The sequence below is a fragment of the Bos grunniens genome, chromosome 10 (genome assembly GCF_055505025.1).
Source record: "Bos grunniens cultivar Pamir isolate PY7600 chromosome 10, Bosgru_T2T1.0, whole genome shotgun sequence".
NCBI lineage: Eukaryota > Metazoa > Chordata > Mammalia > Artiodactyla > Bovidae > Bos > Bos grunniens.
The window spans coordinates 83,179,338-83,206,554 of NC_141174.1; the positions used below are offsets into that span (position 1 = coordinate 83,179,338).

General features: G+C 42.5%; 1 protein-coding gene across 50 annotated transcripts; it reads left to right on the forward strand.

Moving 5' to 3' along the window:
• Nucleotides 1-26,797, forward strand: PARP6 (poly(ADP-ribose) polymerase family member 6). Of its 50 annotated transcripts, none has more exons than XR_015135290.1 (25): nucleotides 1-529; nucleotides 1,251-1,510; nucleotides 1,605-1,755; nucleotides 3,388-3,594; nucleotides 4,225-4,302; nucleotides 5,031-5,125; nucleotides 5,554-5,614; nucleotides 5,843-5,933; nucleotides 6,671-6,737; nucleotides 9,183-9,332; nucleotides 10,280-10,430; nucleotides 11,031-11,084; nucleotides 12,876-12,971; nucleotides 13,274-13,366; nucleotides 14,406-14,531; nucleotides 15,809-15,874; nucleotides 16,580-16,628; nucleotides 16,824-16,891; nucleotides 18,178-18,226; nucleotides 18,474-18,586; nucleotides 19,296-19,368; nucleotides 25,302-25,381; nucleotides 25,767-25,830; nucleotides 26,002-26,086; nucleotides 26,422-26,797. XR_015135290.1 is itself a non-coding variant. In XM_086322686.1 (25 exons), exons 4-25 carry the CDS (start codon nucleotides 3,592-3,594, stop codon nucleotides 26,522-26,524), a joined length of 1,896 nt encoding a protein of 631 aa, XP_086178812.1. In that variant the 5' UTR covers nucleotides 1-529; nucleotides 1,251-1,510; nucleotides 1,605-1,755; nucleotides 3,388-3,591; the 3' UTR covers nucleotides 26,525-26,797. The 50 variants fall into 50 exon arrangements, 18 of the variants coding, with proteins under 18 accessions (XP_086178812.1, XP_086178819.1, XP_086178814.1 ...); XR_015135284.1 differs by having other exon boundaries at nucleotides 18,477-18,586; XR_015135279.1 differs by having other exon boundaries at nucleotides 1,254-1,510; nucleotides 10,280-10,490; nucleotides 18,477-18,586.
• Nucleotides 26,798-27,217: the final 420 nt, after the last annotated feature.

A 27,217-nucleotide genomic window follows, 5' to 3' on the forward strand; every position in this document is an offset into this window, starting at 1 on the left:
GTCCCGGGCCGCTCGTCTCCTCGGCGGCGGCCGCGCGCGGCCCGGGGTCGCCGTGAGTACTCGCGAGGCCGGCCTGTGGGGCGGCTGCCACCGGGACCGGGCGGGGCGGCCGGGCCGCGGAAAGGGTGCGGGGCCCGCCTCTCCTCGGCCGGGGTGGATGAAGTGAGGGGCTTGGACCGGGTGGCTCTGAGGTGCCCTCCTGGCCTTGACAGGCGTCGCTCAAGGCCGGGTCGCTAGCGACACAGATCGGGCACAAAGCTTCTTTCCCGGGAGGCAGGTGTTGGGGGTCTCCAGAGGAAAACGGAGAAGAGGTCTAACAGCTCCCCCCAAGGGAGGCCTCACGGCCTGTTCTGGAAGCGCGGGTGGCAGCCAGTGTTCGGGGGCTCACCCCGGCCCGGCCCTCCGCCGCGTACCCGGGATAGCGTTAGGTCCAGGAGTTCGCCGCCGCGCTCTTTGTTCCATGCCCTAGGCTTTCCGGGTGGAGCACTTGCTGTAGAGCGGAGTAGCCTCCTTGCCCAGGACCATAAAGGTGGGAGTCAAATCCAGAGTTTAAACGTTGAGATCGGAGGCTTCTTTGACTGGGTGTAAAGTTGTCACACCGAGAAGCGCTCGTGGACGTCGACCACGACTTTTGTGGTCCGGGCTTGAGGCTTAATTACATATGGCCAGTTCCCGTGCAAATTCCCTGTTTCTGCTGTCGTCCGAAGTACTGACCGACAGACACCGTTCTCTGGGCTCTTCACACAGTCTATATTTGGCCTTGGTTTTCTTGAAAGGTTCCCTTCTTTACCTCATTTAGATAAGTTGGATAGGTCTTTCTTGCTTAATTCATTAGCACCTCCCTTTATTGCTTGTGACCATATCACAGGAAGAGTGGATGTGAGTGGAACCTGTCAAATGTGCTTAAGTCCCAGTTCCACTTGCCTGAACCTAAGCAAGTTACTTGATCTCTCTACCCCTGATTTTTTTTTTTATAGGTAACGTGAAAGCTTTGAAAAAGACTATCTTTCCAGCTTATTCCTGTTTAAAATGTAATTCTGTGAATTAGATAACTTCCCACTATTCCCCTTTTGCCACTCTTCGTCATTTAAACCCTTTCTCCATCTCAGAGGAATGAGCTTTGAGAGTTGAAGGTGGGACTCCCTTTCACTGAAGCAGCCTGGGTTGAAAAAGATGGTAGTCTCTGAATTGTCTTTTCCCTGGACAGGAAAAATACCCTCTGAATTATCTTTTTCTCCTTATGATAACAGCAGAAAGCAAGCAGCAACAACCCTTGGAGAGAGACTAAGTTTTCTTGACTTCTACAGTGACAGAGAGCTTGTGAAAGTTGGTATTTCTGGCCTATGCTGCCATCATTCTACCACCCAGCCGAAGACGCCCCAGGCTGGACATTAGTGCCTCCCTCTTTATTTCTCTGTGATCATCCAGATCAGCACCTGACTGTTTATTTTCAAATCTCACAAACCCAGCCCCCAGATCTTCATGTTCTGGTTCTCAGCTACTGTTGAAGGTGAATGGAGTCTTGCTCTTTAAAATTATTTTTGTATGACTTTTGTCTATGTAGTTGTGTTTAAGTTCTTGTATGTATCTCCCCTTTGGCTTAGGTCTCCAGCAGACAGTTCATTCATTCAGTAAATATGTGTTGAGGGACTGACAATATAGACAATGAAAAGAGTCAGAGCCTCTGCCACCATAGAGCTTACATTCTGGTGGGAGATAAATACAACAAACAAACATTTTGTACATCAGAGTGTGGTAAGTGCTATGGAAAAAATTAAAGCAAGGAAGGGGGATGGAGAGTGCTACTGTATTGTATGTTGGGGTTTTGCTGTTTTATATGGGATAGTCAAGGTGACCTTCAAGCAGAGATCTGAAAGAGTAAAGTAGTAAGCCATGTGGATATCTGGGTGAATAGCATCCCAAGGAGGGTGACCAGCAGGGACAAAGGCTCCGAGGTGGGAATATGCTTGATATGTTTGAAGAACAGCAAAGAGGCATTTATGGAGTCTTAGTGATAATCTTCCTGTTCTTATTTAGAGTTAACTTTTTAGGGAGAGCCCTTCCAAGGGTAGTCTCTGATTTTTTTTTTTTTTTAAATGAAAATCTCCAACTATACCCAAAAGTAGTATAAGAAATGCTTATGTGCTCATTCATCACTTAGCTTCATCAGTAGTCATCACTTTGCCATGTTTTTTTCACCTGTTGCCCACCCCAATGCCCCTTCTGCCTTTTGTGCTTGAGTTGTATTTTAAAGCAAGTCTCAGATATCAAGCCATTTCTTCTCTAAGAACTTTAGTTGCAATTTGCTTTTACATATTGTTTTTGATGGGTCAGGCAGCCCTGCCAGCTGAAGGACTACTGTGATCTTTTCCCTGGCATTGTGCTTTATGTCACTATACTGGGTTAGTTACAGGTTTACGTTGGTGTCTGAGGAACAGACCACAGGCCCTTGGAATGCACAAGAATTTAGAACAGTGGTTCTCAGCGTAACTCTGAGGGGTTGTTGAAACAGATTGCTAGACCTTTGGAGTTTCTAATTCAGTAGGTCTCAATGGGGGATCTTAGAATTTACATTTTAAACAAGTTCCCAGGTCATATTGATGCTGCCAGTTCACAGACCTTACTTGAGAGCCGCTGATCTAGATACTTAAGATGCAAGAGAACCATGTTGAAGATCAAGAACACCTCTGTTTAAGGTTGGAGTGGATGAAACTGATAAATACAAAGCCAGGAAGCAGTGGTTTTTAATTTTGCACAAGGGCTAGAAGTTAGTGTTTTTCTGAACATTTCTTCAGATCATTATTACATTTTGGGGAGAGTAGGTTCCAAGAGGAGTCCAGGGCATTATTTTGGCTGTGACAACTCAGACTGTCTATCAGAAAATGGTCAGAGTTGTTGAGACTTTTAAACTTAGCTATGATTGTTATAGAAAGGCTTCTAAGGATACTGGTTTAAAATAAGAGATAAACATTCAATTTGGAGAAATAACTGGGGATAAAGATTTTTTTAAAAGTGTCTGCTTCTGATTTTGGTTGACTCTATGAAGAACATTCTGAAATGAACTGACTTGACTGAGTAGCATAGCCTCTGGTCCTGGCATCATCATTTTGGCTTCAGGAGTTGATACAATGTTATGAACTAGAGCAGGGACTTTCTTCAGTCACAGCTCTCCAGCTGGAGGACAGTAGTGTCTTATGTTTATGTAGTACTTTCATGGTTCATTCTCTTTAAAGAACTGTGTGCAAGTGTGTCTACATGCATGCAAGTATGTTTCTGTGTACCAGTATCTGTACATATGTATAATAAAAGTGTACCCATAAATGTGTGCTTTTGTACATGCCACCCAGCTGTTAAGTGATGATGAGATCAATCGTCTACTTTCTGCAGGACAGTGACTTGTTACCACCACAACAGAAGATCCTGCCTTCCTCAGCTGATCTCCAGTCAGCCCCTGATATCGCCACCCCCCTCCCAACCCTTGTCTCCTCTTTTGGCCTCCTAAATGCCCATCTCGTTGGCCTGGGTTCAACTGGTGGTATGGAGGGGTGCTGCCTAGCACTGACCTAGGAGTGTGTGTTACCCACTGACCCAATGGTGAGAATTCACTGCCCACCTTTCTGATTATCCAGGGGGTAGATGAAACAGATTGCAGACCTCACCTTCCCCCTCTGCTCCCTTTTGGAAGATAGGGTGGCTACTTGAAGTTAAAGGAAGGAGATGGGGCATGGAAACAGTATTACTTGGTGTGTGTTTAGGGAGTTTTCTTGGGAAGGAAGGCGAGAGTTAAATACTTGAAGGGATAGAAAGGGAGTTAGGAGACAAAAGAGCGAGGTGTGCTTGAGAGCTGCCTTGGGTAATGATCCAGAAGAGGCCAGCTTGTAATGGAACGTAGATATGCCTGAGAATCAACCTTGATATTGAAGCCTTCTGCATACCTACCCCACTGGCTACTAGAGCTTCAGTCATCATACCCAATACCTAAGAAGGCTAAAATTCCCTATTGTTTTCCTCTGTGCCAGCAAGTCAGTGCTAGACCATGGATATGACCGGATTCGGGAAAAGACTGAGATGTCCCCAAAGGGTCAGGGGAAAGCAGCAAAGGGACTGGGGCCTCAGTTATTCTATCCCAAGGGACCTCTCATTTGTGAAAATCTGTTTCCTGTCTTAACCCCACTCTGTTCCATGAGATACCAGGCACCCTTATTTCTTGTTTTTCATCATCAGGACATCAAAGGCCAGTTCTGGAATGATGATGATTCGGAGGGAGACAATGAATCAGAGGAATTTCTCTATGGAGTTCAGGTGAGATTACAGCCCCTAAACCCATGTTGGATGGTCTAAATGTATACTTTCCTCTGGATACGTCAGGAGTGAAAGAGATTATTTTGGAGCAGAGATGAAGATACAGTGTCAGTGTAATCTGAGGATTATCTGGTCAGAGCTGATCTCATATTTTTGCTCTTGCCTGGAACTCTCATCTTTTCCAGTATAAACTACACCCTCTGTGCATGGAGTTTAGCCATAGGTTCTTAGTTGGAAACAGTTGTTTTCTGATTGTTCCCTCACTAGCCAGCAGGGGTCATTTCATTCATTAGGGTCAAATTTTTTAAGATTCTTCTAGCAGTGTTTGTTCAGTGCTGTCACTGCCCAGGGCATGATCCTGAGCAGAAATGTTGGACGCTGCAGACAGAACCAATCTGAGTTAAATTCTGTACTCTTCAGCCTGTTCTGAGTTCTCGTAGGAGGGATACCTAAAGAGTCCTGGTCAAGGTTGAGAGAAGCTGAAACTTAAGGATGTGAACTCCTTAAGCAGAACCTGCAGTTAGTCTACTGAAACCTCCTAGAGTGCTTATGGGGGGTGACTTGTCTGTCAGTGAAATCCCTAACTAGGGCCACCACCAAGAACTCCTTCATAAAGCAGCTTTTGCTTGTATGTGTTGCTATAGTTTGATTTCCCTGTTCCTGATGTTTCTTCATATTCTGTTTTCCTCTTTCTCTTCCCTCCTCCACCATTTTTGCTGCTGACTCAGGGAAGCTGTGCAGCTGACCTATATCGGCACCCACAGCTGGATGCAGACATTGAAGCTGTGAAGGAAATCTACAGTGAGAACTCTGTATCCATCAGGTGGGGCTCTACTTCAGGGATGGTAGGGGGCTCAGCCACTTCTTTGTGAGTTGCTAAAAGGGTAGAGGTTTTTCTTTACGGTGTGATGCTGGGGTCTGTGGACTTTCATAAGTTTTGAGCCTAATGATGGTGAGAGTTGCTCAGAATATTTAAGGTAGGCTGACAGGAGCAATTAGGAAGGTATAACTACTTTTCTTAGAAGTTCCCTCTTATCCTAGATCCTCTAGACTGAAGTTTCACCTTGGGGGTAAGAAGGGCTTGTGGCCTGGCAAAGGCTTTGATTGTAAAAGTGGCTGTAGCTAACTACAGAGCCTCCTTCCACCCTTCCCTCTCCCTTATCCCCAGGCTCACTTCTCTTTCCACTTCAATTTCTGTTCCCTTCTTTCTCCCTTAATGAGTCTCACATGTGATCACCTGTATCTCTATAGAGAATATGGAACTATCGATGACGTGGACATTGACCTCCACATCAACATCAGCTTCCTGGATGTAAGTGATGCTAGTACCTGCCAGCAGCAGGTCTAGTTGAGCTTGTGGGTTTTGCCACATAGGCCTGGAGTCTTGTTCCCAATGCTATATTTGAAGCACGTATACTTTGTGCCTATCTCTAGACCATCAGCAGATAGTACTGCGTGCATGTGTGTGTCTTGTAGTGAACACTGCAAAGGCCATTTCTCTCTGATGCTGAACTAGAAACCATTCCCCTTACTCTTGTAGGAGGAAGTTTCTACAGCCTGGAAGGTCCTCCGGACAGAACCTATTGTGTTGAGGCTGCGATTTTCTCTCTCCCAGTACCTTGATGGACCGGGTAAAGGCAGTGACTTTGTGCATCTGCGTGCTCTGACTAGTCTAATACAACGTTCTAAGTTAACTGAGATAGAGAAAAACTAGGAACAAAGCCTTTTGGTGTAATCTGAAGGCCATTGGTAGGAGATTTTCAGTCTTCTCTCATTGTTATCTTCATTCCCTATCACCTAATGTTACTGCTAAGTCACTTCAGTCATGTCCGACTCTGTGCGACCCCATGGACGGCAGCCCACCAGGCTCCCCTGTCCCTGGGATTCTCCAGGCAAGAACACTGGAGTGGGTTGCCATTTCCTTCTCCAATGCATGAAAGTGAAAAGTGAAAGTGAAGTCGCTCAGTCATGTCTGACTCCCAGCGACCCCATGGACTGCAGCCTACCAGGCTCCTCCGTCCATGGGATTTTCCAGGCAAGAGTATTGGAGTGGGGTGCCGTTGCCTTCTCCCTATCACCTAATAGTCATGCCTTAAAGACTTTCTTGGTTAATGAAATTGTTTTCTCTAGTTCCTTGATATTATTTATTCTTCCCCTTCTCCTCAGCTTCCTTAATAGAAGTTGAGGATGTTTGAAATTGGTCAGACAGTTCCCAGAATCTACCTTCTGCCTCAGAGGTTTTCGTTTTCCACCATTATTGTTTAGAGTATTCTTGAAATCTGAGGAAGCTAATCCACTGAACTGGGGCTTTGGACTCCCAGGAGGATAGACATGTATATGTAGTAGGAGCTTTTTCTTCTCTTTGCAGAACCATCAATTGAGGTTTTCCAGCCATCAAATAAGGAAGGATTTGGGCTGGGTCTTCAGTTGAAAAAGTAAGAACTTTGATCTTTCTGGTTATGAATGTTTGAGGGAAAGAGAGATAGGACAGGCAGACTCTTGAATGTTTCTTTCCAAAAGTGTATTTCTGACATGTGCCCAAGAAAGACTAAAATAAATTTGGGGAGTCCAGTTTATGGTTAGGTGGGGGAGCTTGTGTTTTTGGGGTATGTGCCCTTGAGGCTTCCTGGAGGTGAGGGCATTACTAGCATTTACGTAGCATTTAAAGGAAAACACAACCCTGGAATTAGAGTTATGCTCATCACACTTCCTCATAGTGGAGCCCTAGGATTTTGGACCGTTTTAGTTGACTAAATGTGTTGAGCACCTTGCTAAATAAGTATTTGGTATATAAAGAGAAGTGAACTCAGTCAAGTTCTAAATATAGTCCAGTGTATACTTGTTCTAATACAATTGAAAATGTAAAGTTTAGAAAGAACACAGAGTAAGGTGTAAGTCAGTCTGGTGGCAGTTAGATGAATGAAATATGAAAGGGAGATGATTAATGGATTTTAGGGATGGATAAGAATTGTCCATGTAGACAGACTCTGAGAATAAATAACATTTGCAAGGGCAGTCACATGAGGCAATGTGCGTAGGAACTGTAAAATCAGAAAGGATCTTCTGCTTTTATTTTGTAGGCAGTGGGAACTTTGAAAGGTTTTAGGCAAAGAAAGGGTATGGTCAGATTTAATTATTAAAAAAAACATTCTGGTAGCATTGTGCAGCATAGATAGAAGGAGTATTACAAGAGACCAGAACTATTTTAGTAAGAGCCATTTGTAGAAGTTCATACGTGAGATGATGAGCCAAAGTATGACTGTAGATATGAGTACAGACAAGAGATAGACTAGAAAGATTTGCAATGTTTAAAGTCAGACTCGAAGACTAATTTGGTTATGTTGTATATGATAAGAGCCAAGGAATAGAGGAATATTACTCTTAGGTTTCCAACCTAGATGTCTGGGTAAATTGTAATACCGCTCATTTAAATAGGAATTTAAGAAGAGGAACAAGTTTGTGGGATGAAGATAGATAGTTCCATTTTAAATATGTTATTTAAAGGTAACTTTGGGATATTCAGTGGAGCTGCTCAATAGAGATGTAGATTTGATACTTACCGGAGAGGTACAGGTTGAAGATAGATTGCAGTGTCCAGGTGAGAGTTGCATCCAGTGTAGAATATGAGAATGTCAAAGAAGAGTTAGATAGAATGAGAAGAAAATGAAGTCAAGGGCAGAACACTCTTTAAGCCAGAAAAAAATGCCAAGAATAGGTAGAGAAAGAAGAAACACTGAAGGTAGGTTAGAGAGCTTGGAGGAGGATGGGAAGAGAACAGTGTGAGAGAAGGCAAGGAGGAACATTTCTACAAGGAGGGCCAAATGCCAGAAAGGATGAGTAAGAAGAGAACTAGGAGTTTCGGTTGGATTTACCATCAAGGTAAGAGCAGTTGTAGTGAAATGGTGAAGGTAGAAACCAGAATATAGTAAGTATTCTGGAGAAGTGAGTGATTGGCCACAAAGTAAAAACAGTGAAATATGGACTAAGAAATTTGGATGAGGATTAGAGGGTAGCTAGGTTGAAATAAAGAAACTTGGAACTTTTTGTAGATACGGGGAAAGGAACTGACAGGAAAAGGGAATAATTGCCAGATCAAAGTCCCTGCAGAGGGGCTGAGATCTAGAGTACAGCTAGAGCAATTGATCTTAAGAGCAGGATCAGCTTGTCTCCAGAGGATGGAGGGATCAAAGTGAGGCTGGAAATGGAAATAGATATTGTAGTAAGGTTGTCAAATCATGGACGATGATATCTGAAGGCTTCGGTTTTCTCTGTTGAGAAGAAAGATTATCAGTTGTAGGTAAAGTTAGGAGCTTAAAGAAGATGATAAGGATTTAGAATAATAGAGTAATACTAGAGAGAACTGATCAAGGACAGGTGAAAGAACTGACAAGACTAGTCAAGTTGGAAACCATAAATTTGAGGTTGTAATGTTTTGCCTAACAGTATCAGTACCCTTCAGGTTCCTTGTCCTTTTCTTCACTATTCACAAGGCCAAGGGTAGTACTCACCTCTCTTCCACTACTTCTGTTTCACTTTCGGTATAGCTCTTCTTGGCAGTAAATTGCCAGGTTCACAGCCTTTGAAGACTCATGTTTGAGATCTTCCTGTCAAGGCAAAGCATCTAAGAATTTTTCTGGTCCATTAGACTACGTAAGGGAGTGGGGATTTACCCACTAAGGTCAAGAGGTAGTTTAGAACAGTACATATCCATGTGTTAAGATTATATCAGAGGGATCTTGAGACACACACAGTTCCCTAAACCAACTAGCTTTGCAGTCTCCAAGCCTGAATTTTAGATTAGTTGCCTTTCATAGTCCTATTTCTTGACCTGGGATTCCCCTGCTTGAGCTTTCTAAGTCTCTTCCTCTGTGATTCTTTAGAATCCTGGGTATGTTTACATCCCAACAATGGAAACATCTCAGCAACGATTTCTTAAAGACCCAGCAGGAGAAGAGGCACAGCTGGTTCAAGACAAGTGGTACCATCAAGAAGTTCCGAGCTGGCCTCAGTATCTTCTCACCCATCCCCAAGTAAGTGTTTCTCCATGAGCTTGTTGTCTCTAATCATGTTGATCTCTTCTAAGCCCCCACCCCACCTTCTTGATTATGTAAACTTTTCTGTCCTCTACCTAGGTCCTCTGAATTCTGTACCTTTAACTACTAATACTACCCACATGATCTTGTCCCCTGTGTGTCTTTACCCTTCTACTCCTGACCCAGTAGTCATACCTTGTCCTTTATGTAAAATATAGTACATAGTGCATGGGGTCTGTTTGGAGAAATATATACTCACTTCTTCATCTTTCCTTTCTTTGACCCTCACCCTTATTCCCTATCCTAAGGAGACAGAAGCAGAGCTAATTAGGCCCCAGCCCCTTGCTCTTATGAAAGGGCACATTGATTTATTACCTGGGTTCTGGAAACAAGCATTGCTCCATTCTTTGATCCCAGACTTTTATTCCCCGCTTCCCCACTCTCTGTGCCTTCTGATCTTGCCAAAGGCAAATACAAACCCAGATTTGTAGTTTTCCAGGTACCAGTATTGATAGACAGTCAGACATTAGGCTCTTTGGGGTCCACCTGTTTCTTACCTAGTAGTTTAATCACATATATATTAATACAGACAACACACACACACACATTGAGCAAGTGAAACAGGTATCCTTTCCAAGGTATCATTCCTTAGCTGGCCTGGATGCTGTAGAGAATGACCTAGGCTTTAATGACATAAAACCTGACGTGTAGTGATCTATTTGTTTTGACAGTTTGATCCAATGAAACTTTCCTTGGATAGTTTGGGTTTTTTTTTTTGACCTCGCTGTGTGGTATGGCATATGGAATGTTAATTCCCTGACCAGGGATTGAATGCAGGGCCCCCTGCAGAGTCTTAACCGGTGGACCACCAGGGAAAACCCTCCAGGCTTCTAGGGCTCATACCGAATCCTCAGTTTCGTCACTTCTCTTTGCTCTCTGTTCAGGTCTCCCAGTTTCCCTATCATACAGGACTCCATGCTGAAAGGCAAACTGGGTGTACCAGACCTTCGAGTTGGACGCCTCATGAACCGTTCCATCTCCTGCACCATGAAGAACCCCAAAGTGGAGGTGTTTGGCTACCCTCCCAGCCCCCAGGCAGGTCTCCTGTGTCCCCAGCACGTGGGCCTCCCTCCCCCAACACGGACCTCTCCTTTGGTACATGGCTGAGGAGGGTTTGACTTGGTGTCAGAGGGTGGGAGGGGAAGTGAGGGAATACAGCTTCTCAAAATGGAGTGGGAGTCTGGTTGTCCAGACGTCATAAACCAAATCTGGGCATGAATCATGAATCAGTAGAATGGAACACATATTTTAATAGTTGTGAATTTATACCTACATAGTCTAGCAAGCTTCTCTGATAGTATATCAAGGAGCAGAGTCTGGGGTTGGGCATCCCAGGGAGATGTTGTGTTTAATTTTGTTAGCTTGTGGTTAGGACTTGGTAGTCAGCTACTTTACAAACGTCTTACATCTACCTTGAAAAGGGTTAAGGACAGGTGAGCCTGTTTGAAGAGCCTTTGCCAAAAATGTCTAAAGGTCTTTTCTGCAGCTTGGGGATTACTTAGACTGATCAGAGTTAGGGCTTAGCTACTTCAAGATAATTTTAGGTAATGGGCATGAATGAGGTGTTTCTAGTTACCAGCTTCCTAGGAGATTCATGAAGCCTTATTTTTTTTTTTTTTTTTTTACTCTCATCAGGTCAGTGGTCACTGCAAGAACATCCCCACTCTGGAATATGGATTCCTTGTCCAGGTAATCAAGTCCAAAGCTTCATTCCAAAGCCTTTCCACTATTTTCTGACCCATCTGATCCCTTAACATCTCCCAACTCTTCAGTCAATTAGCAAACATTTCCTTAATTGCTCTGCTTCCAGAACTATACTGAGTGTTCTGTGAATAGGAGAAAAGGCCTAGTTCCCACGATTAAGAAGCCTATAGCATTACTGGGCAGAGAAGGCAATGTCACCCCACTCCAGTACTCTTGCCTGGAAAATCCCATGGACAGAGGAGCCTGGTAGGCTGCAGTCCATGGGGTCGCTAAGAGTCGGACACGACTGAGCGACTTCACTTTCACTTTTCACTTTCATGCATTGGAGAAGGAAATGGCAACCCACTCCAGTGTTCTTGCCTGGAGGATCCCAGGGACGGGGGAGCCTGGTGGGCTGCCATCTATAGGGTCGCACAGAGTCGGACACGACTGAAGCGACTTAGCAGCAGCAGCAGCAGCATTATTGGGAAGACAACGCTTATATACCACTTACGATCAAGTGCCAAATGATGCACTGCAAATTTTAAGTGCACTGATGCCAAGATAAGAGAAGAATTGACACTGATTTTCTTATAATCCTCCACATCCTTGCTCAAGTGGGCTTCACTTTTCCTCACAAACTTGCAGTGCTTAGCCGCTACTGGTCATTTGCTTCTTTTTAAAACCTCTTTATTTTCCTGACATGGTTTCACTTTTGCATCTCCAATATCTTTGTTCATGTCATTCCCTCTACTGGCATTCCTCACTGTATCTGCCTATTGTAATCAATGCCAACTTTTTCATAAAATCTTCTCTATTACTTGAAATGTATTAGATGGAAGTGTGTTGCCTCTCACTGAATTCTTTTGATACTTTTTGTTTTATATAGCACTAATGGGTCAGGTATTATATGCTCTCTTGAATTGTAATTAATGTATATACATACCACATCTCCCCTGTTGGACTATAGGGTCTGAGAGGATAGTCTTTTATGTTATTGAATAACAAAGGATACTTTTCAGTGAGCTAGGGATGTAGTAGGCATTCAACACATCTGTATTAAATAAATGAACAAAAGCCCTTGCGTGTCCATTTATGATTTCAATAGTTTGTGAAATGGGAACAATTTGATTTATACAGGCAGTATATGTGATTGTGAAAGCCTTTTAAGACAGATTGTGTAAAAAATACTTCAAGATATTGCTGCATGTGCTCTGAATTTGTGCTTTCTTCCCATCAGAGTTTTGTTTGTGGTCTTGATCATCTTACAGGCTGATTGTCCTAGGTAGTTAAACATGGCTTCTCAGCACCACCCCCACCCCACCTCCCACCCCCACCGCCATCTGATCATGGACTGAATACTCAATTCACTTGTCAGATGGGGGCAATCTAATTACTGCAAATAATATTAATAGTTTGATTAGTATTTCTTACTATTATAAAATACTCTTACAGAAATCATCTTTTTAATTTCAGTACTTCTGTAAAGTGAGTAATGTCCATTTTGTAAATGAAGAAACCAAGGCTCAAGTTAACTTGCCCCAACTTATATATGGTATTAAGTAGTAGAAGGGAGAATCTTAACCCAGTTCTTCTACCATGGCTGGTCTTTTTTCCATCATAATATATAGTCTTCCAGAGTTAGGCCATTGATTTAATCAAGTGCACGACCCAAGAATAGAGTCTACCTTAGGTACAGGGCTGGGAGGTAGGAGAGTAATAGGAAATTCAGATTGTTTCCTATATCTGGGTCTTGACTTCCAAAAAAAGACTTAATAGAATCTCCTCTCTCCCCAGATCATGAAATATGCAGAGCAGAGAATCCCAACATTGAATGAGTACTGTGTTGTATGTGATGAGCAGCATGTCTTCCAGAATGGGTCCATGCTCAAGGTATACACCTCTATTTTGTGACCCTTTCTTACACCCTTAGCTAAGTCCCATTATTTCCTCATCTTTCCATTTTTCTTTTCTTCTTGGATCTGTGGTAAAGGTAGAATTCTGTCCATACTCCCTGAGACTCTGGAAATAATAGTTTTTCTCCGAAAACAAGTCTCAGCAGTCCTGTTAGGAAAGATGAGGATATGTGAATATCAGTCTAGAGTTGTCCGAGGTCAGAAATGTCCCTCTTGCCCTATGACACCTTCTTATTGCACACCTCCTGCCACCACCATCTCTTTAATATGTCCATTCAGCCAGCCGTCTGTACTCGTGAACTGTGCGTTTTCTCCTTCTACACGTTGGGAGTCATGTCCGGAGCTGCAGAGGAGGTGGCCACTGGAGCAGAGGTATGGGGGATGGAAGAGCTGCTGGGGAATTGGGATCATTTATGGCTGGGAATCCCAGCAGTTTCACTGCTTGGAATTTAATCTCCAGAAATGCTTTCCTATGTAAGGATGTTCACTGTAGTGGTTTTTTTCTTTAATATTTTATTTAAGTTTTGGCCACACCACATGGCTTGTGGGATTTTAGTTCCCGACCAGGGATCAAACTCATGCCCTAAGCAGTGAAAGCTCAGAGTCCTCTAATTGCTGGACTGCCCGGGAATTCCCTAGTATTGTTTATAATAGTTGAAAAAAGAAAAAATAGATACAAGCCCATTTGTACAGGGTCCAGTTAAAGAAATGATGGTTTTATTAATTACAGTAGAAATACTGTAATTAATGAATACTGTTTTATTAATTACAGTAGAAATACTATATAGCTATTATTTATGGATAGAGAATTATAACATATATAAATAAAATATAACAGTGTGTATAATTATTTAAAATTTGCCCATATGATAAAATAACAATTTCTTTAGGAAAAATATCTGGAAAAATATACATCAAACTTTGCAGTAGTTAATGTGAAGAATGAGATTTGGGGGCAAGGGGATGGTTTTTATCTTCTTTTAATCATTCTTTTAAACATTGTTCTTGAATTTTTATGATAAGCTTGTATTTTCTAATAAAAAAATCAAAACATTTGTGGTTTTTAAAATTTATTGAAATATAGTTGACTTTATAATGTGTTCATTTCTGCTACACAGCAAAGTGATTCTGTTATATATGTACATTCGTTTTCATATTCTTTTCCATTATGGTTTATCACAGGATATTGAGTATAGTTCCTTGTACTATACAGTAAGACCTAGTTATTTATTCATTTTATACATAGTAGCTCACATCTGCTAATCCAAAACTCCCAGTCTGTCCCTCATATTTGCTTTTAAAAAGAGAAATACCAAGTGCTTCCAGAAGGTAGACCTATGCTGGATACTGTGCAACTCCCAGCCCCGTGAAATCATTTAGCTTTTGTCCCCTTTCTTTCCTTTCTCCTAAGGTGGTGGATCTGCTGGTGGCCATGTGTAGGGCAGCTTTGGAGTCCCCTAGAAAGAGCATCATCTTTGAGCCTTATCCCTCTGTGGTGGACCCCACTGATCCCAAGACTCTGGCCTTTAACCCTAAGGTATAGTTGCTTGGGAAGAAAGTCAGGACTAAGGAACAGAAATGGTGAAAGACAATGGGAGACTACAGGCTGTCATTCTAGTGTTCACAACAGCTGGGAATAAGGGGACAGAAGAAATGGCACACTTGTTTCTTGGCTCTTGAACCCTCAGATTTAACTCTTTAGTGAACAAGTAACTAAACATAACTAATAGTATAAGGGTAACTTCTGAGTTTCTGAGAAGACAGGGAGACAAATTAACATTAGTTATGTTGGAATAATACAGACTTCGAAGCCAGACAGACCTTGATTCCATTTGAGGTTCTGCTGCTCCCTAGCTGAATGGTGTTAGGCAGATCACTTAACCTTTCCGAACCTCAATTTCTTTATCTGTAAAAAGTGGATAATATCTATTATAAAAATGAGACATAATGTATATAAAATATTGTAATAGTTAGTGTTCTCCAGAGAAATAGAACAATAGGAGATGTATAGAGAAAGAAATGTACTGTAAGGAGTTGGCTTCTGTGATTATGAAGGCTGAGAAGTACCAGGCTGAGTAGTGGGTAAGCTGGAAATTCAGGAGAGCTGATGTTGTAAGTTCCAGTCCAAAACCCAGCAGACTCAAGATTTGAAGAGCTTATTTTTTCAGTTCTAGTCTGAATGCAGGAAAAGACCAATGTCCCAGCACTCAGGCCAGAGGAGTTCCCTCTTACTCAGCTATTTTGTTCTATTCAGGCCGTCAACTGATTAGACGAGCCACCTGAATAGGGATGGCAGTCTCTTTTACTCAGTCTGCCATTCAAAGGTTAATTTCATCTAGAAATACCTTCACATACATACCTAGAATAATGTTCAATTAAATGTCTGGCACTTCATTTCCCAAAGGACACAGTTGACAGGTGTTGAAATAACCATTACATGTACCCAGGACAGTGCTTCACAGTTGCTCATTTCTGTGTGTCAGGCACTGTATCAGATTCTTTACATGTTATTTAATCTTCAGTTTAAATAACTAACCCTATGAGGGTAGTAAGGATTTTTTATCTTTACGTATATACATGGATCCTGAGGTTCTGAGAGGTTAAGGAACTTACCCCTACTACTCTCAGCTGGTAAAAGAACTGGCACATGATTCTAGAACTTCTTGGCATTAAGTCTGTGTTCTTTGCATGACATACTATGCTGTTTCCCTGGGGCCTAGATTTCTTTTGTACATGTGGCCCTCTTTTTCATCAGATCTTACTCTCTTCCACTTTTCTTTACCTGGTTCTTCTTTCCCTGTTGATTCCCCACAGAAGAAGAATTATGAGCGACTGCAGAAAGCTCTGGATAGTGTGATGTCCATCCGGGAGATGACCCAGGTATTCTGTCCTCTGCCTGTCCCCTGCCTGCCCACTCAAGTGCCCTGTTCTGTTTGAAATTCATTGGATTGGAGTGAAGATTTAGAGATGCTATTCAAATTCCTCACAGTATTCTCTTTAGTTTTCCCTCTTTAGCTTTCCTAGTCTTTGTTCTCTGGTTTGTTAGCTCTGTTACTCCTATTTCTCACTCCTTATGTCTCTCTCAACCTTTACCTTTGCTGCTAATTCCTTCACAAGTTGTTCCTATTTAATGTTTTTTTTTTTTTTTAAATAATTCTTAGGGCACTAGAGAAGTTAGGGAAGGACTTCTGTCCAGGGTTGGGAGGGTAAGGAGGGGGGCTTGGAGGTAAGGAACTAGACCCAGGGGCCTGCATCTTCTATCCTTCTAGGGGTGGGGCAGCCACATGGAGCAGTGACCATCCTTTGACTCAAGGCTGTCCCTCACCAGACTTCCCCACCCCTCGTCTGCAATCTCTGCATGAATAGACATTCATTTGTACTCACATTTACAGGTGGGCCTCTTCTCAGCAAATCCTATATATCACAGTTCAGATGAACACATAACATACACCTAGGAGGGATGATTTACTTGTCAGAAGAACTCTGTTTTATGTAGTTTTACCACAGGATTCCTTAGCCTGATCTTTCTGGGACATTGATTTTATTTACTTATTTATTTTTTTTGATTTATAATCAACTTTTTAGGGCTGTAGGAATTGCATAAAATGAGGGAGACCCACCTGCATGTTGTTTTGTAAGCATCTTCAGTCATTTTCATATTTATTTATGAGTCTTCCCAGCCTGATGGGTCCTTGAGGGTGGGAACCCCATCTCCTCTTGGTTTGGTGTGGTCTTCAGTTCCTGCCTTGCCCCGGGCCCTGATTATCTGTGGAAAGTGGGAGGGCTCCCACCTCTTCTGGGAGATAACCTTACGGCCTTTGTCTTACAGGGCTCGTATCTGGAAATCAAGAAGCAGATGGACAAGCTGGATCCCCTGGCCCATCCTCTCCTGCAGTGGTATGAGTAGAATGGTTTATCCTTCAGCAGTTTGGGGAATGGGACATAGTATCAGACTGGAGCCTATACCTTCTCTTAGAGGTGGTTTCAGCATCGTTCCTAAGATCATAGATATTATGGCAGCTTTTTCTTGGGGTTTTATTGATACACCTGGCTTGGCTAGGAACTGGGAGCCAACAAAGAAGCCGCAAGTTCTAAGACTGTGTTTCAAGTTCTCTTTAGTGTTTCTTGTTTCCCAGTAGGTTTTTGAGTGCTGCTTGCCTATAGGAATTAACACTTCATTTCAATTAGATTTTCTATGCGTGCAGAGAGGTCCCTCTCTTTGTACTCCCTTTCTCTGTCTCAAGCCCTTCCCTGTCGATGTTAACTGTCCAGAGGCTTGGAGCACTGTTACTACTCCCTTCTCTGAGCAAAGGTTCTGACCTTGTATTTCCTTTCTACTTCCCTTCACCCCCTGCTCTCCCTTCCTGACCTTGATTTCTGTTCTCTCTTCCTGGAATAGCTTTCCCTTTCTAGCCTGTTTTGCTCTGTCAGGTCAGCCTTTGATGTTAGTACTTTTTCAGTGCACCATGCTCCCTCTTAGCATGAGGAATGACCAGGCATAGACCGTTCAGAATGGCATTACAGGTACATGAGTGAAGCATACAAACAACCATAACCACTATAAGAGATAATGCCCCCTTGCTGAGTCCTCAGTGGCTTATGCCTTTGTTCTCTCCTGTCTTCTTGAGTTCAGCCTACATACAGGCCAGTATGTCCCTGAATTCTCAGGAAGTTCGTTCTAGTTTCCTCTGTTTTTTTCCTGCAGTTCAGACAATAACTGTCCATTCCCCCCATCTCTGAGAGCCTTCAGCCTTCCTCTGGGCTCAGATAGGATAGCTCCTGAGCCCCTGTGCTAAGTTTCTAAATCCCAAATGTAAGTTGTCACCATCCTAACACAGACCCACCTCTCTAATTTTCTTTGGTAGCTGACCTCTTATGCTCTTCTTTTTGTTCTTTACTTTTCTCTCCCTGGATGTAGCAGCCCACCTCCCACCCCTCTCTTTCTTTCATCTGTTGTTTACCCAGTAACTTAGCTGGTCTCCGGTCAGTAACTTCTTTTACATTTTTATACACAAACGTTACCACCCACAGGAATATCCAGTAGTGTCCTGGGTTCACAGTTAAAACAACCCTGGAATCCTTGCTTATTCTCCAAGGGGCAGAGCAAGGCTGCTGCTTTGTTTAGGATGGCCTAACCACATGTTTATTCTGTCCTTTTTGTTTTTTTCTCTGTTTTATCCTAGGATCATCTCTAGCAACAGGTCGCACATTGTCAAACTACCTCTCAGCAGGGTAAGTGACCATTCTCCTTCTAAGCTCTGAATTTCTAGTGAGGGGCAAGGAGGGGCTCCAAACCAGCTAGTCACATTGGTCCTAGACCTGCCTGGTTAGACTTGTCCATCAACAGTAGTCTTTGGGCCAATGCATATTTCCTTTATTGGGGGTTGTACAAGCCTAATTTGCTCCCTATCCCTAGCCTTTCCCTCCCTGATCTCCCATTTCTGCTCTGTTTTCCTGACCCCACCCCCACCCTGGGCAGCAGCTGAAGTTCATGCACACCTCACACCAGTTCCTCCTGCTGAGCAGCCCTCCTGCCAAGGAGGCTCGGTTCCGGACCGCCAAGAAGCTCTATGGCAGCACCTTTGCCTTCCAGTGAGGAGTGGGGCAGGGCTGGGGCTGGGTGCTGGATAAGGCAAAAAAAATGGGGGGATGGCGGCAAGTTCACTTGAGGAATAGGAGTTTGTATGACCTATGTCCATCAATGTATTAAATGCTATTGTGGTAGGTGCTGTAGAGGATAAAGATATGATATGGTCTTTAATCTTAAGCTACTTAGGATGTAGTTGAGGAGAAATGACATTTACATATAAAAAGATGTGGTTGAAGGTAGATTGGCAGGGATAGATTTGAAAACTGCTTTGAAGAAAATCAGCAATTTATGCCTGATTTTGAGAGAAGAGAGGAAAAAATAGATTAAGAGTAACTTAAAAGAGATGTGAAGTCATGATTGAAAGCCATACTTGGGATCAGTGATAAACTCATTGAGTTTGAGATGAATTTGTTTAATTTGAAATATCAGGATGATAGGCAAATGAAAATATTGAACCAGCAGTTGAGGATTAGGATGGGATTGTTTGAAGCGTGGAAGAGAAGATAGGCCTAGATATTAAGATGTAAGGGTTAGCCATACACACACACATCTTGCATGCCTGTAACTATATCCGTGTGCACGTTCATCGCTAGCTTTATCTGTGTCCATCTTCATGTCCTGTGTGTGTGAGAATGGGTGGGGATGGCAGCCTTGGAATTTTCTTGGGAACTTCATTCCATGAGGAAACATGTATTCTATACTGCCTTACAGTGGGTCCCACATTGAGAACTGGCATTCGATCCTGCGCAATGGGCTGGTCAATGCATCCTACACCAAACTGCAGGTGAGCCTGTGCTCCTTTTCTCTTTCTCTCCACCTTCTCCCTGCCCCACTCATGTCGGGGAAGTCTCCTCTAAAGTACTCAACTGTGTTTGCCTCAGCATCCTCAAACCTAGCCTCCTGTGGGGCTTTCCTAGGGAGGAAGTTGAAACTATATGTATAGAATGAATATGGTGGTTGTATTTTGACCTGAGGCTTTGTTTTTAGGAATGGGAATATAGCTTTAGGCACAAATAGAAATTGCTGATTGCAATCACTGTGATCAATGAACCTGTTAGAGCTTTTCAATATATGTGACTATTCAGAGAGTTAATATAGGAGACTTATTTCTTTGTCCTGCAAGACTCCAAGGAATGATTATTATTCCTCCTCCTGCCTGCCTGTTCTGTATTCATTTCTAGAGGGCAGGGATCTGCATATTACCAAGGCCTATGGCAGGAGCATGGATTCTGAGCGATTGACTCAGTGGCTTTGCCACTCGTCACTCGCCAAGGCATCAGTATCTAGTATTTCGTAGGCAAAGGGGTTAACCTGCATCCACTTTTCAGCTAATCAGCTTTTCAAGAGTAGGTGCCTAAAGTTATCTGAATGAGTGAGAAGATTAAATGGAGGGACAGAGGGCTGGATAAGCCTTGTGGCTGCCTAATACACAGCCATGGGAGGGCCCAGGCTCATATTGCTCATCCTGGTGTTTCCCTGCAAGCTGCATGGAGCAGCCTATGGCAAAGGCATCTACCTGAGCCCCATCTCCAGTATTTCCTTTGGATACTCAGGTAAGAAATAATCTTTGGCCACATTGACTTTATTTACATTGCATCCATTTTGTGAATACATAAACCTATGCTGTCTCCTCTTCCATCATGGACACTTGGTCTGTGTCAGCTCTCTCCCCAGTCATGGATACGTAATCTTTCTGTTTTTTTCTTTCGTTAGGAATTTAGATTATTTGTATGGTGAGGCCAATTATCTCCCTTTCTCGTAGGTATTCTCTTCTCCATGAATAAAACCATTCATTGTGGGACCTTAGCCCTAGAAATGGGTTAAGGAATTACTGGGGGATGACTCCAGGCTCTCTGGAGAACACATTTTTGGTGCTGACAGTAGCCTGTCAGACTGTATATGTGCACACGTGGATGCGAGTTGATAGATGAATACACTTGAAGTCTTGAGTCCCTTCCACTGGCTTACATTTCTGGAGACATGGTTCTCCTCCCTGTCAACCACCTTTTAAAATTTAAACTGTCTGTAATTATACACTATTGTATTAGTAACATTGAATGCAAGAGGAAGCATTTTATTCCAAAGATAAGGTATGAGCAATATCCAGATTCTAGTTAGGAGATGAGTCCCACTTTGTCCAGCTCAGAAAAGAAATCTGACTTAGCTTTCTCATTGTTTCAAGTTTATATCTGAGTTCTTCTCAGTCTTTTTTAGTTCAGGTTCTGTATAGTCTTTGTATAAGAGAAAGCCACCAGATAGTCACATGTCTACCGTATGAAGGGGCCAGTGCTAGATTCTTTATAGATTTAGTATTCTCCATTAATGTAACTGTTACAAAAATAAGAACACTTAGCTCCAGAATAACAGAACTATAATAGAAAGGTCTCTAATGACGCAATAAACCAAACAAAGAAGAAGAAAGGAGATAATATAAATAAGAAGCAAAATTAATGACATAAGAACAGATACAATAGACAAAAAAATCAAAAGATGGTTCTTTTAAAGAACTAACAAAACAGATAGACCTGGGTAGATTGATTAAGAAGAAAAAGAGCAGCATTAAATGTGAATAAAAAAGGAACATAACTATAGATATAGCAAAGTTTTATTTATTTTTACTTTTTATTACTATTATTTTTTTGGCTGCACCACACGGCATGTGGAATCTTAGTTCTCTGACCAGGGATCAAGCCTGCATTTCCAGCATTGGAAGCCCAGAGTCTTAACCACTGAACTGACAGGGAAGTCCCAAAATTTTAAAAGCTAATAGAATTCTGTCAACTTTATGCAAATGATTTGAAAACTTTGTCAAGATGGATAAATCCCTAGAAAAATATAACTTAACAAAACTGATTCAAGAAGATATAGAAAACCTGAACAGCTCTAACATAAAAGACATTGAAATAGTAGCTTAAAATTTTTCACAATAAAACAAAAACCTTGCCAAATCCAGGTAATTTTACAAGTGGATCTTAAGTCAAACTTTCAAATAACAAATTATCCCAATTTTAAACAGAATCATCCAGAGAATACAAAAAGATGGAATTACAAATCATAAAAGATTGGTAAGTTTGATTTTATTAAAATTATAAGCTTCTGTTCATCAGAAGACACCTTAAAATAAAAAGGCAGCTTACAAACTAGGAGAAGACATTGCAACACATATAACTGCAAAAGATTAGTAATAAAAGTGCATTATAAATTCTTGCAAATAAGAAGACAACCCAATTAAAAAAATAGGCAAATAACACAGGCAGGTCACTGAAGAAATGACCAAAAATATGAGCAGCTACTCAGCCTCTATTAATCAAGGAAGTAAAGGCAAGACCAAAATGACATACCATTTAGCACCTATGTGGATTGGCAAGAATTTAAAAATCCGGTAGTACCTCTGATTGTACCAGGGGTTGTAGATCAGCAGGATCTCTTTTATTGCTTGTGGAATATAAATGGGTATAACCACTTTGGAAAACATTTTGGTGTTACATTTCATAAAGCTTGAGAAATATCCCTGCAACCAAGCATTTTCATTTCTGAATATGTGCACCCAAAGGTGTATAGTATTGTTTGCAACAACAAATCTTAGAAAAAAACTCATCATCAGGAGAATGGGTAAATACATCATAATCTATTCTGAAAATAGATTATTATTCAGCAATGACAGTGAACCAACAGTGGCATTCAGCAACGTGGAAAAAATGTTAAGTAAATAATGGTTGAATTGAAAAAAGAAAAAAAAGGCAAGGCAAAGGACTGCCTTTTTTTATATTGCTCAAAAGTAAACAAAATTAAAATTATTTAGCTACGTGTGTGTGTGATAAAATTAAAGGAAAAAGAAGAAAAATAACAACCTAAATTTCAGAATAGTGGATATCTCCCAAGTGGAGGCAGATAGTGGGATAGGGTTAGGAGCACTTAGATGTAAGTCACTGATAGTATTTTAGTTCTTGGATTTAGTTCTTACGTCTGTTCTTAGTTCATTGTCCTGTTAAACAAATGATAGTATGTCTATGAGTAATCCACAAAGGATGGGTGCCCAGTGAATATTTATTGAATGTGTGAATGAATCTTACTCTGTGTGCCTGGAGTCCAAAGTGGGAGTGGGATTGGGGTAGTCTTTTGGCTTTGTCTAGATACCACAATTTTTATCTTTGTGCCAGCCTAAAGCTTCTCTCAAATTAATTCCTTATTCTAAATAGTGAGTCTCCTGGCTTCTGGTGGCCACGAAATTCTTTTTTGTTGTCTGTTTTCTCCCTGTTCTCCTCTCCCACTGGTCTTTGTTTACTACTGAGTCCCTGAATACCTTTAGTTATCAGATGGAGCTAGGAATCTCTATTGACGTCTTAACTTTATTTACTGATTATGTAAAAATGTCATATGGCACCATCCTTCTCCCTCCAAAGGTTGATTTGATTATAGATACAAAATACCATGTTTTTCTATTGTGGCTATAGGTCATTTTGTTCAATCTCTTACTACTTTTCAGATAAAATAGATAGAAAGAAAAGTCAAATGACTTTCTTGGGTCACACGGATCTAACTAGCAGAGTTAGGACTGGAATCCAGTTCTCCTGACTTTTAGGCCAGTGTTCTTATCATTATTTTGGACTGACAGGGCAGGCTTTGCTTGAATAACTGATTTTCTGAGGGCCCCATGGATATGTGAGAGTCTCTAACTCTGGATGGGATGTGGGTAAATGTCTGACTTATTTTAGTTACTCTAGCATATAACTAACTCTGTCCTCTTTGTATGTTTCCTTCTACCCTTTTCTGCTCTAGTTTTCTATATTTTTCCTCAGGGTATCCAAGTGCCTTCTGAGGGGTCATTGTAAATAGAGAGCATCCATTTGACTAGCGGAGCCTCTAAAGACTTGGCCATAGTGTGCAGGTTAAAGTGAGGGAGAGTGGGAAAGGAGATGGTAAGCTCCATCTGTTTGTTTAGTCATGTTTAGAAACTTGTCCAAGTATGTATACTGCACACCAAGCAACCAGGGAGTATTCTGGCCTCTAGGTTCTCAGTGTGTCTGGTCTCAGGGAACTGAGAGAAGATGATTGGGGTTATTACAGTCAGGACAGTGCACAACAGGATTGGGATGGAACAAGATTTGAATTCTATCATAAGGGCCATCTCTAAGACCAGCCATAGAAATCAGATTGTTCTCTCAACCTCTGAGGTAGAACCTAAATGGGAATTTTACTCAGAACCATGCACTGAAATACCCAGGCTGAGAAGGTTATCAGGTTTGGATGCAGAGCTAAACCTAGTTAAGGCTAATGAAGAAGTTGGAAACAGGATGGTGGGGATTCCTGTAGGAGAAAGAAATAGGCAGTTCAAATCTTGAGGTTCTCGTTGCCTTGACTTTTATTCAAGCCATAATCTGTCATGGGGCTTCACTGTGAGTACATGATGAATTAACAGCCTTAGTAGTAAAGAATGTCATTCTAGTGGTTATCATCCCTGCTTCTAGACCATGGTTACCACAAAAGCAAGACTTGCAGCAGAGTGGAGTTAGTCGTAATAGAAAGTGCCGGGTGGACTGATGAGATAAGGGCCCCTGCTCCTGGTCTGCAGTGATAGCATCATTTCCCATCTTCATCTCCCTCTCTGGTCTCATGGTCTCATACACACATACACACTCACTCCTTCCTGGGATAAGGCTGGGCCTGTGATAAAGCTGAATACAGAGACTGGAGTCCTAATCATGGGACAGAAAAAGTTGGGAATAGGGGCCCACAAGCACTGTTTCATATCTAAATAGGAAGAGTCCAGAGTGAGTCTCTAAATGTTATAAACAGGGCTATTCAATGAGGGTTAAGGATGGTGGAGGATTTATGGATTTAGATAAGATGAAAGCAAGTAAATTGGCTCCTCTTCCTCAAGTCTGGGAAGACTTTCTGAAGGAAGCAGGACTCTTCAGGGTAGTTGCCATTTTGGTTACCTGTGGAAACTTATTCATCAGCTACCTGTTCTGTACTCCCTTTAGTCTGAATGACTCTGGTCAGAGGTTTTTATGTAGCTTTGAAACTGGAGCAGATCTGACTTGCTCTGCTTGCTTGCTTTCCACTCATTTTACTCAGCCTGGCATCGGACCTGAAATGTTGATGTCACCATCTTCCTAGGCCCCTCATTCCTTGCTCATTTCACCTCTTGCTCCCTATCTTAGAGTCCGTCAGTGATTCCCTGATGTTCTCAGGATAAACTCCGGTTGCCTTACATGGCCTACAAGGCCTGCTTGATCTTATCCTAGCTTACCTGTTCCCCATCATCTCTCATCACTTCTCTGCCATTGACTATGCTCCATACAAACTAAGGTACACTACTGTGTCTTTCTTCCAGGCCTTTCGTATGCTGTTATCTCGGCCTAGAACACTTCCTTCCTCTTCGTTTAGCTAACTCTTCCTAATTCTATAGTTCTTAGCCTAGCTGTCACCAGGAAGCCCTCTTCAAACCTGTGAGCTAGGCTAGTTCCCCTCCTCTGGCTCACTCAGTGCTCTGTATTTTCCCCATCATAACCCCTCCCATGCTGTGTCATGACTATTTGTTCCTTTCCTGTAATCTCCATCAGGCTAAATTCTGTGAGGGCAGATACACTGTTTGCTTTATTCACTGCTGTGTCACCAAGTGTCTCTAGCTCCAGTGCCTGGCACATAGTAGGTACTTCAGTAAATATTTGATGAAGGAATGGGTGAATGAACTGGTTTGTTTTTCTGTGACAGGAATGGGAAAAGGACAGCATAGGATGCCCTCCAAAGATGAGCTCGTCCAGAGATACAACAGAATGAATACCATCCCCCAGGTATTATTAGTTGCCTTTGTTCGACTGAGGCAGGACACTTAAAGTTTAGGCTACAGAGATGGATGGGGAAACATTGGTAGTGATGGGGGTGGGTGGCTTATAGATCATTTCAAGCAATCAGATACATTCTAAGAGGAACCCATTTCCAGGGTCATTTGTGGCTTCAGTCATGAGTATGAGAACAGAAACTGAGTTTATTAAATCTAATGACATGAAAATGTAAAGATGGAAGCTTGGACTCATCCAGACTGATTATGAAAATCAGAAATTTTGGGAGGTGGCTGGAAGCCCAGGATATCCCAATCCTTACCCCCCTAACTACTACCAGTTAACTTACCTCTCTAGGGAAAGCTGTAACCATCTACCTGGCTCTCTTCTCTTCTAGACCCGATCCATTCAGTCAAGGTTCCTGCAGAGTCGGAATCTAAACTGTATAGCACTTTGTGAAGGTAGGTAGCTCACCCAGTCCCTGTTTTTGTGGGTGCCCAACCTTCATTTCTGGTGCCACTTTAGCACATGATCCAGCTAAGGGTGATGTTGAAGCATCTTACCTTCCCCTCCCTGCCTGGACTGTCTGACCCAAGCATTATACCTATAACTTCTGGCCCCTCTCTTCCCAGTGATTACATCCAAGGACCTCCAGAAGCATGGGAACATCTGGGTGTGCCCTGTGTCCGACCATGTCTGCACACGGTTCTTCTTTGTGTAAGTCTAGGAGGGTACCTTGGGAATTACTTGGAGAAGTGAGGGGGAGAGCACAATAATACGGACTGCTGGGAAAGTCTGTTTCTGTTATTGGAGACTTGTCCCTGGCTACCTGAGTAGGGCCGGAACTGGGACTTTACCCTTGGAGGATGAGGATGGGTATAAATCAAGGGCTGTTTAGAGGAAACCAGATAAACTCTTCTACTGTAAAGAGTAGAAAGAAAGTTTTTTGATTCTGGGATGGGATGGCCACACCCCTAAATGCAGGTCCATGGGTTGACATTATTCTGGGATTGGTCTCCCTCTTATGCTCACGCTTGCATTATCTTTGGCAGATATGAGGATGGTCAGGTGGGCGATGCCAACATTAATACTCAGGACCCCAAGATACAGAAGGAAATCATGCGTGTGATCGGAACTCAGGTTTACACAAACTGAGGGGGCCCCAGCCCTCCTACCACCCCTGTTCCCCCAGGATCCATCTGCCCTCATAAAAGGGCTCAGGAGCAGCAGACAAGTCTGCCCTGAGGAATCAAGGGGCCATTACTAAGGGGCAGGAAAAAGATAGACGAGGCGGCCTTCATGGTGGAGATTGACCCAGGAACCACTCCACATTTGGATGGCCCAGACTGACTCCTTACCCCGATTTTCCCAGTTGACTTCACCCTGTTTGTAAATAAAACAATAAAATGGAAGGTGCTGTGGACTGGATATGATCACTGTGGTCTGACTAGCCTTGGCCCAGCACCTGCTGCCCCAAGCCCCCAAATGGGGGTAGGGGTGGGGAGAGTGGAACATCATGGGGGCTGGGACTGTTTATGTTGGATGGAGTCAAAGCTCAGTCCATCTAGTATAGTATCCTAAAGATCTGTCAACATTTTATTCAACGGATTAGATAAGGGAAACCTATGCATATGACACAAACTGAGAAGGATACAGAATACCACTGGTGACTCTTCCTCGAGATTTAAAAGGACCATTGAGGCCACAGTAGCTCAGATTTCCTACCTTTAGGACCTTTGTTTTCTGCACAAAACCTATCCTCTCCTTTGCTCTATATCTTGGTGGTTGGGCCCTACTCTCTACCTCCTCCTCCTCCCAGCTATTTCTTTGGGGTAAGGGAGGTGGAGG

Excerpts from the sequence above, each read along its gene's own strand:
- PARP6 (XM_086322686.1), top strand. Across the intron at positions 6,738-9,182 it reads CTGGGTCTTCAGTTGAAAAA|AATCCTGGGTATGTTTACAT; the intron begins GTAAGAACTTTG and ends GTGATTCTTTAG. Across the intron at positions 11,085-12,875 it reads AATATGGATTCCTTGTCCAG|ATCATGAAATATGCAGAGCA; the intron begins GTAATCAAGTCC and ends CTCTCTCCCCAG.